This window comes from Cynoglossus semilaevis, chromosome 1 (genome assembly GCF_000523025.1).
Source record: "Cynoglossus semilaevis isolate Cse_v1.0 chromosome 1, Cse_v1.0, whole genome shotgun sequence".
NCBI classification, from domain to species: domain Eukaryota; kingdom Metazoa; phylum Chordata; class Actinopteri; order Pleuronectiformes; family Cynoglossidae; genus Cynoglossus; species Cynoglossus semilaevis.
The window spans coordinates 21,079,037-21,091,171 of record NC_024307.1 but is presented as its reverse complement, the minus strand read 5'-3'; the positions used below and the strand labels follow the sequence as shown (position 1 = coordinate 21,091,171).

Sequence of the window (12,135 nt, the reverse complement as noted above, 5' to 3'; positions counted from 1 at the left end):
TTTTTTCTGTAGGAAAACTTACAATGCTTCAATTACAAACCATGTCCCCTATTTCTGAATGTAATTTGAATAAATGTGTGGGTGTAAAAGGTGCAGGTGAGAAATAGGTCTTTCTGAGAGCCTTTCTGCTTCATACATGCATAATTGTACATGACTACTCTTATCTATAGACTCTAACACCTGTTCCTGGATCATTATTTCTGTCATATCCTGGAGAAAATTACATGAATAAAATTTGTCTGGGGAAGGTTTGATATAACCCATGTTATTATTATCATCCTGGTTTAAAAATAATACACCTACAACTAAGTCGTTGTATCCTTTTTTGTATAATCCCATGTAAGGACACAATTAATCCCAACTGAATTAAATTTAACTTCCCATAAAAATATTAGTTATGTGATGCCATGCTTCTTCCCAGATCAAACCCAGATTGGTTTGCAGATGCACTGTAAAGAAATGCATATGCAAGAACTTCGACACCCAGTTCTGAAAAGCATAAATAATTCAGTTGAAGCGATGACCAGTATTTTTCCAGGGCTTTACTCTCAGCCAGTTCCTTGGGAGTCAACCCACTTACACATTTAGCCACAGAAGGAAAAAAGTAGGAAGATTCTTCTGAGACACAGATTCACAAAAGGTGATCAAGTAGTAAAGTTCTGCACTGTTTCTGTGGCAATAACTCAGATGTTTTCAAATGGGATTTTAAATCTGTTTGTCTTCCAAAAACCTTTGGAGGAAAGAGAGAAAATTACACTTTTGTTGTCCATTAAACTGATGATATTGTTGGCTTTGTGCATCTGCTAATACACACAGTCTGGATAAAAAAAGGGAAACAGCATCATGAAATTTTCATAGACTAATTCAGAGGCACCACTCTGAAAACAACAGGTATTAGTAGCCAAAACCAATTACCAGCAAAAAACTGTATAGGTTTTCGGCTGTTCTCCTTCTTTCAAACCTCTTCCATCATCTCCTCACCTACAACCCTGCTCCCTGCCACGATTCATCCACACAGATGAACTTCAAACATTAACATGGCGCTAACATTTCCTTCTCTCCTCATCTCGGGGTGTTTTTCCGTTTCTTTTTCTTTATTACTTTTCTACCTCCCTCTGCCGCTGCCTCTACGTCTGCTTCTCTCCATCTCTAATTGGTATTCTATCAGTTGGAGATCCAATATTGCTGTCACTTTCTGTCTTTCTTCTCTTCATACTCAGACAAGGCTCAGAGTGTGGTTGGCCCTGCTGTTTTCTCTTCATAAATCACCTACACGTCTGCATCTTCTCTGCTTTATCATTTGATGGGCACACTTAAAGTTGAACTAAAACGTGGCAGCAGAGCTGCTGTTACAGCAAAGTACAGACTCTTGTTCTTAGTGGTAGAAATCACTTTAAACCCAATGTTTATAAAATGGACCTTACTGCTTGGTTGTGCCCTGGACATTATGAAGGGCTCTAAAGACATTTGTTGAAACTCAATATATACACAGGCATTTAGGACAGTGAGTTTATTTTCATACCTTCATTATTTTTTTGTCTCAAAATTGATTGTGCCTAATGGTCTCATCAGAAGAACAATATGTCATTGTTGCAAATAACAATCCAGTTTAGAGCAAGGCGAGGGATAAAGCATGTCATGGAATTGGAGCAGAGATAGAGGTGAAATCTGTCCACATGTCCAGAATTAGAATTAGCATTAGACTGTCAGCAGTCTCTTACACAGTGACTTCACCTACTGTATATAATGTAGGCAGTACATTTACATGTATGGATTTAGCTGACACTTTTATTTAAAGAATGCTCACGTGCTAACCGCTACACTATGGAACCACTGTAGACTATCACTGTGGTGAGTAATTAGGCCGAGTCTTTTTCTTGTTGCCTCACTGATCGTTATAAATGGCTTTGTATATCTGCTGGTTATGTTTAAGCCCAAGGTTTTCTTTTGTTCCGACATCCAGCTTTTCTATATGGCCCAGATGTGAAGGCAGGCAGCATTGTATAGCAGCCATTAAAAAAAGCCCATTGTGCTGGATATATTGACAAAGTACTGTTGAGTTTACTGAAGCAGCAAGACATTTTTCTTCCAAACTTTTAGCAGTTGGTCCAGCACCAGTGTAGCACAGTTGAATCAATTTCGAATTAGATGTTTCCACAATTGAATCTCCTACTGTAAAGTGGGCTTGGCAGAAGTCTCCTGGCTATCTGTCAACCTGAAATCAATTAAAATGGACCCAAATCCTAGCTGATAAATTAAATCAATCAGCAAGACTCAAATAAAACTGAGTTGCAAACTTAATAAAAACATGTTTTATATTGGTCAAAAGCTCAGTGTCAGGATTATAAGGTTTGAAGACCAAACTAAATGGAAGTTCTTCAATTTGGCTTAAGGAAGCCATCTTTGTTTTTTGTTCATATACTGTATAATTCACTGCCCTGAGTTGTGATATTTATCTCTGTGATTAATTGCTGTCTGCTGTGACAAATGTAGACAGTTTGGTGCTGGCACTCCATAAGCTGATTAGTTATATCTTTCAATTGTTGGTTGAAATCTACAGTATTTGATACAAGCACTAGTGGCATGTGACCAAATTTGTAGAGGTCAAAATAGCACAGTTTTTCCCCTGAGATAATTGTTTTTACACACTTTGAGGCATTAATACCAAATGTCTTTTCTGGCTTTATTACATTTGTAAGGTAACACATCAAGGGGAACACTGTTGCTCCACTTTTCGTGCCCTTGGCTCTTTTCCATTCTCTTCCACATGCTCAGTAAGTTTTATGACTTGGGCCCCTGAAACCCATCCAGAAGCCGTTCTGTTTTGCTTTTTTTTCTTGGAAGTGCATGGCTTCAGTGGAGAAACCCGCTCGGCTATCTGGGTTTTGACATGGAAAGTGTTTTTTAGAGATTTGAGAGATTTTTCTTAAGGACCACAATTGCAACGCAGACAGTGAGGAATTGTAATGTGCCCATGGCAGACCAAAACTCTTTCATACAATGTCAGAGAAAAACACCAGTAAATCGTGCTGCTGAGGGAGTGTTCCACTGCAGGCATAAAGGAACCTCAAAGGGCTGGTAAAAGTCATATCTGACACAGAAGTGAGAGCAACATAAAATATTTGGTAAAAGGGTGTTAGCAAGAACAACAAAATAATTTTTAAAAGGTAGATTATAAACTTTTAGTGTCAACCTTTCATTTAGAATGTTTAAATTCCTAACAATTCGAACATTTTTTGGAAAGCTAAATCAAGTTTACCTTTGATAAATCTTTTATTTCACTAAACTCAATAAAACCATGGCCAATTTTGAAGACCCCTTCAGAATCATTCCATTAAAGATTCATGTTTGCTAGAGCTACAACAAGCCTTTACTTTTACTTTTTAGTTGCAAAACAACCCAATGTAACAATATAACCTGTTACCTGTCTTTTCTCTGCAAAAAAAGGACTTGGTGAGGTGTAAATACCCCTCCTGAATACTGAATAGAATACTGGTGTCAAACAGAATTTACACACACTGAAACTCCATCCTTTGGTCCAACAAGTCAAAGTTAAATCTCATTGGCTCAGGTACTTGTGTAGTGTTCAGTGGATATTGTAGCACATCCAGAACCAGAAATCTCCTCGAGGAGTTGGGAAATGGAAAGAAAAGAGAATATGAGAAGATTTGGAAAGCCTTAAGCTAGTGTCGACAGCTGATTTTGATACTGTGGAAACTGTATCAAAAACTGAAGAAACAGTAAAGTAAAGATATTTGCCAATGAAAAATGGGCTGAGACACCACAGGAGACTTACTTATGGTTCAGTTTAATATACCTTAAAATAAGTGGCTTTTTTGACCTAATATACCTTAAAATAAGTGGCTTTTTCGACCAAAACAGGAAGAAAACCATTTTCAGATTAGGACGACAGGAGGCATTTCTACTCTGGTTAGTTTTTAGTTTAATATAGTTGTGAAGCTACATGTGTTAAAGGAGTTCAAATTTCCAAAGTCCACTCTATTATACTGTTACTAACCAGTTTTCATGAATGGATCAAAATGGTTCCTAGAAAGAAGGGAGGTGGGCACAGGATTGTTCCAGCAGGGAGGATGGCAGTCTTTATATTTGAGTAGGATGTCGAAACAACAGCGAGGAATCACCACATTTATCACCGAGCCCATTTCACTGTCACTGTAATAAAATTATTAGCATCTGCGACTGCTCAGGGATTGAGAGAGAGCAGGGGGTAAGAAGTGAGCCACAGAGAGAGGATATGACAGAGGAGGGAGAGTGTGACAGAAGAAAGTGGAGTTTTCTTGTTAGACACTGCCCTGGGCTAAGAGAGGCTAACACCTTGACTTCAATTATTAACATTCCACTTGGCTCCTATATTCAGCTCCACCTGTACAGCAACATACTCTCCTCCTCTCTGTCTTTCCTCTTCACCATCGTCCTTGTTCAGGTTGAGATAAAGGCACCTGCTCATTGCCGTGGGCCGTTGCTGTGACACCATCCGTCTCAAATATTTATAAGCCAAAACTAACACACTTAATATTCACAAAAGCCTCACCATAAAGTATGATACACCTCATAAATACGCAGCAGGCAAAAGTAAATAATGAAGACAGTATTTTGGGTATTGGAATTGTTAGGAATGTGTAGCATTTTTTTCTTCATATTTTTTATAAAACTTAAAGGTTCCTGTGTCTTACGTGTTAAAACTAGCTCCAGCACTTAACCCAAATGTATTCTGTGCTGATCTGCCTGCAGAATAATTCAGGTTACAGATTAGAAGGTCTGTGTCTTTGTGTAATGTCAAAGATCTATTTCCATGACACCCAGATGTTTTGTTTAACAGCCTCAAGCTTTTTTTTTTTTTAACTCAAATGCGAGCCAGTGCTGCTTTATGGAAATCACAGCCTGGAAATTGGGACAGCGAGTGATGAAACAGTATATTACGTAGGTGTGGATGCTGCACACAGGGCCGGCAACTCCTGCATCACTTTCCCTGTGCTTCTGCATCTCATGCATTTACAGACAGATGAAGACATTGCTCTTTCAACTGGCCCTTCTTTTTTATGTCGACTTCAGTCTGTCATTTTTCATCGGCCTTGATGTTAACCTGAGACAGTGATCGGCTGTCTGAAAAGTGACAGCATTTTGACATCTCTATTTCTACACTTGGCTCTGCATTTTCTTGAAATACCTCATTTAAATGTGTGTGTGTGTGTGTGTTTGAACATCTGCGCATGATATATATGAGATTCTATAGCAACAGATTTGACTTCACCTTAACGTCTTGCACAGAGTGGTCCATTCATTTTATGTTTTACCTTAAGTCAGTGGTTCTCAATGTTTTTCTCCTCTGTACCACCTGAGAAAACAGTGATCTCTCTGAGTACCACCATGATGACCAACATTAGAATACAGCAGCAGAGGCCTTCACTGTTAGCTTCCACCACAGGAGAGATGTTTACAAAGATGTTTAGGTTTAATTGTTTTAATTTTGCATGGTATGTTTCAGGTTTTTTCAGTTGAAAATGTAAATGTGAAAATATGAATTTTCCATGCATACCACTAGAGAGCGCTCGTGTACCACTGGTGGTACGCGTACCACAGTTTGAGAAACCACTGCCTTAAGTCATTTGTTAGTAGTAGAAAAAAAATATAGCACATGATTTATTAAAGAAAATGCAGCATTTTGGAAACTTTAAGCCAAGTGTTTGCCTGAAGTCTGAGGGCAGATCCCTTCAGATAAACCTGTCAGTTGTAAGGAGAAGAAGGATTTTGACAAATATAAGTGGGTCACTGAGGTTGTCAGCTCTGTAACTACATTGTCTGAAAGTATTATCAGTAAGTCATCGTCGTGGTACGAGAGTTATAATTATGATTTGACTCATCCCTCTCCTCCAGTGCTGGAGCAGAGATACATGTTGTTGTATTGGACCATCCTCCCATACCTCTACACATCCACTCTCTCTGCTCTCCTGCCAAGTGCTTTGAGACCATCCAACACTTTCATTCCTCACTTACATGATTGTTTTCTCTTCTCATCTCCTTATGCTGCACTTCTTGGACATCCATGCGCCACAGCCTTCCAAGTGCAGGTTAATGCCAACATTTCGAGGCACATTGTAAACATAAGGCTGTTCATTTCAATATTCTTCACTTAAATCATTTTAAAATGTGCTGAGCTGATAGGAGTAAGCAAACACTGTGGTGAAATATTTACCTCATAATAACAATACTTTGACTCAACATCTTTCTTTTCACAAATCTACTAAATGTGACACCTTTAAATGTGATGAAAAAAACAGAGTGAGATGTGTTTGTTTCAGTGGACTGTAAAAGCCTATGTCATGCATTAAAAAGTGATTACTGAGTTACAGTCAGCACAAACTAAATTTGTTTCAAAAGTACTTGTTAGAGGACTGTGAGTCATTTGTGCCCCTCACAAACAACTTCTTTTTAAGTGCACAATCAGGAATTTATCTCTCCTATGCATTATCTTCCCTGAGAACTGTGAAGTTGTAAATATAAAATAAATTTATCTTCCCTGAGAACTGTGAAGTTGTTTTTGTTTTAATTTCACACATTTTTTGCTACTTTATTTTCTAATAAATATAAAATAAATATCACAAATATCACAAATATCAATTTTTTTTTTTTTTTTTTTTGCCCACCAGGTTTTCCGAAGCGGTGAAGGCATGGGCATCCGTCTGGATAGCGCCTCAGCTTTCCAGGGTGCTGTCATCTCACCCCACTATGACTCCCTGTTGGTTAAAGTCATTGCCAGCGGGAAGGACCTGCAGACAGCAGCCTCCAAGATGAGCCGTGCCCTGGCCGAGTTTAGAGTCCGAGGTGTCAAGGTAGGACGATCGGCAACTCGCTCTCTCTCTGTCGCCCACTCTGTCTCTCTCTCTCTCTCTCTTTCTCATACACACACACTGATGTGAGTGAGATTTACTCCAGCTTGTACTTGGATGTTGCACATTGTGGTAAGTGCTGTTTATTAACACTTTATTTATTCATGTGAACAGACCTAGTTTATTCACAAGAAAGTATATTTTGGTTAAGCTTTGTTTTCAGTCTGTAGACCAGTTCCCTCCTCCTGTTCCTGAGATAACTGACAAAGTGATGTACAGTATGTCACTTATGCCAAGTCCCAACTATGAACTTTTTGAATAGTGTTCCTCCTTTTGAGGAGGCATGCAGTGACTCTTAATGTAAATTAAAGTATTTATGTTGTTGAGGAAAAAGTTCTCTCCCTAGCTTATATGAAACCTACAGTAAAAGTACATGATGGGCCACAGAGGTTCAACAAAGTTCTTTGTTGAAGACAATAATACATTTGTTTTGCTGCTGTGTGTATCAAAGGGAAAGGAGAAATAGTTATCTTTGCAATACTTGGCTGTTTGCTATATTTATGGTTTAAACTATTATCTTGTGATACTTTGTCCTGTATTGGCATTGTCTCTCAGGATTAACAAGTGTCATAAATCACTATTTGGAACTATTGCTTCTTAGTGGAGAGTAGCATGAAGCTAAAACTGAAGTATTTGATGAACAGAGCCAGTGAGGTCCAAACAACCTGGCTCTCTGTTAGAGACCTTGGCTTCTGCCGTCTGCACTTCTTTGCCTCCAAGTCCCAAAGTCAAATAGGAATATCTATTTAAAGATCTATAGGTTCAGCCTGCAGAGCACCCATTACTGCGGATTGTTGCCCTGGTGTGTCTTCAACAGTTAGCCTTACATCTTTGTGTGACCCGTGTGCCATATACATGCTCTGTTGTGCTTGTTATTTCTCAGTTTTTAAGTTGAAAAGACTGTGCTCCCTGTGTCTGAAACTGCCTCAGGACACATCCCTACAAAAAAGACAGAAGTCTCTGTTTAGATGGAGGCTGTCTTAATATTGGCAGCAGGCAACGGCGGTTGTTGACAGACAGCAGCCCATTTTAAAAATAATGAGGTGCATGGGTTATTCTTGCACTCGTGTCACACCTGAAATCACGTCTCCTTCACTGTGGGAAGTCACTTATTCTGAGTGTTGTCTGGGTTTGCCCACAGAGTGCAGATGTGGGAGGGTTTTGTGTATCATTGATATTTTTACCAGGGCTGTTAAAATTAACATGTTAATCACATTAATTCATTTGTCAAATGAATCATATTAAAATGCATTCTAACAGCAGAATGACATGTAGTGTGTATCCAGATAATCCACCGTCTGTCCACTTATCATTATCTAATTGAATTTAAACTTTTAGCTTAAAATAGCATCTCACTGCCCAGCATGTGTTTGTGGAGGTTTCAACCCAGGTCAGACACCAGGGGCTGGAAGTCTGGGGCTGACAGGCTGACTGACACAAGTGCCATATGTATGGACTGAAGCTAAAGTAATATTGTTGAGGAGGAAGTTATCAAAGCTCTTTGAAACTCTAGATCCACAGTAATGATTAAAAGCCAGCAACTCTATGAAGAAAGAAATCGAGATTCTTTCTGTTCCTCTCTTTCACAGAGTTCTTTCACAGAGTCACGTTTAGCATGGTTGATTTATCTTGATTAATGAGCCTCTGGAACCGTGCGATTAATCTGATTAAATTGAAGGGTTTGAAAAAAAAAAAAGATTAGGTGAAGTCATTTGGCAGCCCTAACCCTTTACACAAATATTAGCACAAAGACAACTTACAAATCATGTATCACATTAATATTTCAAAATATAGTCCGTGATGAGTCTGTCAAGCCTTTATCTCAGCCTGATAACAATTCAAGTGTAAAATAAATGTTATCTGAATTTTACTTCAATTCTAAAAGCTCTTCTTCCTGGATCCAGTTAAAGGTGAAGTTCAGTAAGAAGGAGGCAATAATTCTGCCTCTTTATTTTTAATAATGTCTGCCTTTGCATCTTTAATGTGCTCCCTGTAATTAAAGGTGAACACTTTGCAATCAGGAAAAAACCTGGTGGGAGACACGCAGAGAGCTTATAACATGTGACACTCTTTTATTTCATGCAGTGATAGGTGAAGGGGTTGCGCAGCACTTAATCAAGCTAAAGCTAGAAACAACACTGCCAAGGCAAACACGTCTCTCTACACTCACTCAAAGAGACCAAAAACTCATTCTTTTTAATAAGGTGAAGCTAGATTTTGTAAATTTAGAGCACTCTACATTTTTAATCTAAAGTGCTATTGCTCTGTCAAGAAAATATTAAGGCCTGATAAATACAATCCACACAATTTTATAAAAAAAGATTTTGGTAAAATAATAATTTAAAAAAAAGATGATTTTTGTGTGTGTGCTTCAGTTTATTTTAACATGTGAACCAACTGTCTAGAGATACTTTTACTACTAATGGGCTCTTTAATGCAGGCATCTCTGTGTTGTTTTAAATATATATATATATCCATGAATGTTGTTGAATAATACAAATGGACATGATGAAAACAGATGGATGACCTGAGATGAAGGTAAAATCTCTCAGTGCACTCAATAATTTCCCAGTCTCTTTTTGAATTAGTGGTGATGAGGTGAAATTGCAAGTCAATTTGGTCTCCTCACTTCTAATTTGTCATTTAACTTGGAGTGCACTGCACAGACTGTCAGCACGGCTTTAATAGATTCAATTCCCAACAGTTTAAAGTTGGCTCAGACTTGATGACTCTGTGGACGATGTCCTTGGTCCTTACTTCTGTGATTGATGGAAACTGAGACTTAACTTTCCTGCAGCAATAGTTTAGATAGTGATTAAAAAAGCTTTAGGGTAATGTCAGTGGTGATAGTACAGGCAACCAGTTAGTAGCCTGAAATTTGACAGAGCTTGACTTACTGAAGCTCATATCTTCCTCATACCTCAAATCAAATTTCCTTTTTTATTCTGAATGAATAAATGAACTCGTCCATAAGAAGCAAGCAGATTTTTGTCTTTTGTTACATAAACAAAAGGTTAGTGTTTGTTTACCTTAAACCCAGTCGAAGTACTCACTCATACCAACATTACAATATCTGAATATCAGTGTTAATATTATACACAGTTCGAGACAACGTGGTGGGCGGGGTCAGCAGTCATTTGGGGCCCCTTCAAGCTGAAGTGGCCCTAAGGCAAATACCTGGGATGCCTTCCCCATTGCAAAGCAAAGAAATATTGCTTAGTTAGGCTTGATGTTTACCTGTTGTACTAAAGAATAAAGTTTAAACATGTTGGTTTATCAACTTGGATCATTTAATGATCAAACAAGCAGTAATTTAAAAAATGAAATATTTATGTGCCAAAATCTGTATTCTGTCGACTCCCTTCAGGCCCAGTAGTGTTTCTCAAACAAACAAAGTGATAGACATTTCTGGTCATGTCACCCGGCACTAATTGCAAATTTGGCCAGTGAAAATGTTGACAAGAACAAGAACCGTAGTTCATCATGTCCTTGTTTATGTGCTCTGAGCGTCTGGCCTCAGAGAGTCGTGTTGTTGTGCAGTGTTGGAATCTCACCAGTATGAGACACATTGTTGGCAACAAACCTGAGGCCTATTAAAGCTTTGGTCTGGCCACAGAGATATGATGCTGAAGAGTGACATCATAATAACTTCAGGTTATTTTTTAACTTCCAATGAGGGAGAATGACAGCGGTGGCTGACTTCAGTTTTTTAAATTTATTTTATATTTTCCCGTGGCTGCTTCTTTATGTATAAAGGTTAATGATATATACATAGCGTGTGGTTGTTAGTATTTTGTCTGTGTCTATTGTTTGTACATGAATTTCTGCACCAAAGTCAAGTGTGTTAGTGCAATAAGTGAGTGGAGGAGTAGACAGGAGTGGAGGAGGTGTGGGAACCAGATAGAAGGTAAATCATAGAATGAGTAGATAGTAGGTGTTTCCCATATAATACAGTTAATATTGTTTGTTGCTGCTGTGGGTGTTGGAAATTGGAAGTATCGTAAGATTGAACACCATCATTTTAGTTGTGCAGTTCTTGTTCATATTGGCAACAAAAGTGAAAGTAGGATTTATGAGCTTCTCACCCTCACCAGATACAGGTCTCTGAAGGATTCACAGGGCAATGAATTAAAGAGAGACTGTGGATTGATGAGGGAGCAAATTAGTTTGTTTTTAAGCGTAACAAAATGAAAATGCTTTTTATTTCTTGCCCTGGTTTGAATATTTAATAAGCTGAGAAGCTCATGTTCCTTTGCTGCAGAGAATTAATTGCCTTATATATTTATTTTTTATTTTTTATCTTTGTCAATTCCTTGATCACGTGACAAAAAGAGGGCTCACTTACAAATAGAAAAAGATAACAAAATTTAAAATGCCAGTTTTTAAACTCTCACAGGCTGACACCCTACAAGCATACAGACTTTATGTTGTTAACACCTGTAACACAAATCCAAGGAGAGAAAAAAATCATGTTTTCATAATTGCCTTTTTATTTAATTTTTTAACTTAACTCCCTAAATCGTCCACTATTTGTTTGGTGCTAAACACAAAGAGCTGCAGGAGACACAAAAAACTGAAGAACTTAACTAGGTCCCAGTGGCTTGACAGACTACTCATACTTTGTGCAGTTTGGTGGATTTATCTAGACATCCTAGACACACAAACTGTCACTTTGGGAGTGTGCATGTGTGTGTGTGTGTGTGTGTGTGTGTGTGTGTAACTGTGCTTTAAAAGTCCCTCAGAAGTCATCTCACCACTGCAGGCTTGGCTTAAGGCCGCACCATTTCATTGCTGTTCATCTTTACTTCTTATCTACCGTTAGGAGTGTTTGAGGTCGCAATGTGTGTGTATGTGTGTAGTCATCGAGTGTGTGTGTGTGTGTGTGTGTGTGTGTGTGTGTGTGTGTGTGTGTGGATGGGTCTTGATTCTTATCTGGATTATTTCTTTGAAGATCACAGTTTTTCAGCCCAAAACTTTCCATCCAAGTTGTGCTAAAATCTGACACTTTCTGTCTAAGAAAGTCATCCCCAACGTTGGAGACCATCAGGTCGACCAAGAAAGATTATTCAGTTTCACTTGATTGGTCCGACAACCACTTGTTTTATTTACTGTCAATTATTAGTATTTTATTTGTCTGTGCTTCAGTGGCAGGCAGAAGAATTACATACTTGATGGCTGATGGCTATGAAACCATGGAGAGAACCTCAGAGCTGTCTTACTTCAAATA

General features: G+C 38.3%; 1 protein-coding gene across 2 annotated transcripts in view; it reads left to right on the top strand.

The window, feature by feature from the left end:
* Window positions 1–12,135, top strand: part of pcxb (pyruvate carboxylase b) — a 236,066-nt gene that overhangs the window by 109,956 nt on the left and 113,975 nt on the right. For both annotated transcript variants that reach the window (XM_008318759.3, XM_008318767.3), the window contains exon 12: window positions 6,669–6,851. In XM_008318759.3, the coding sequence (XP_008316981.1) occupies window positions 6,669–6,851 (183 nt within the window). The remainder of the gene's footprint in view (window positions 1–6,668; window positions 6,852–12,135) is intronic.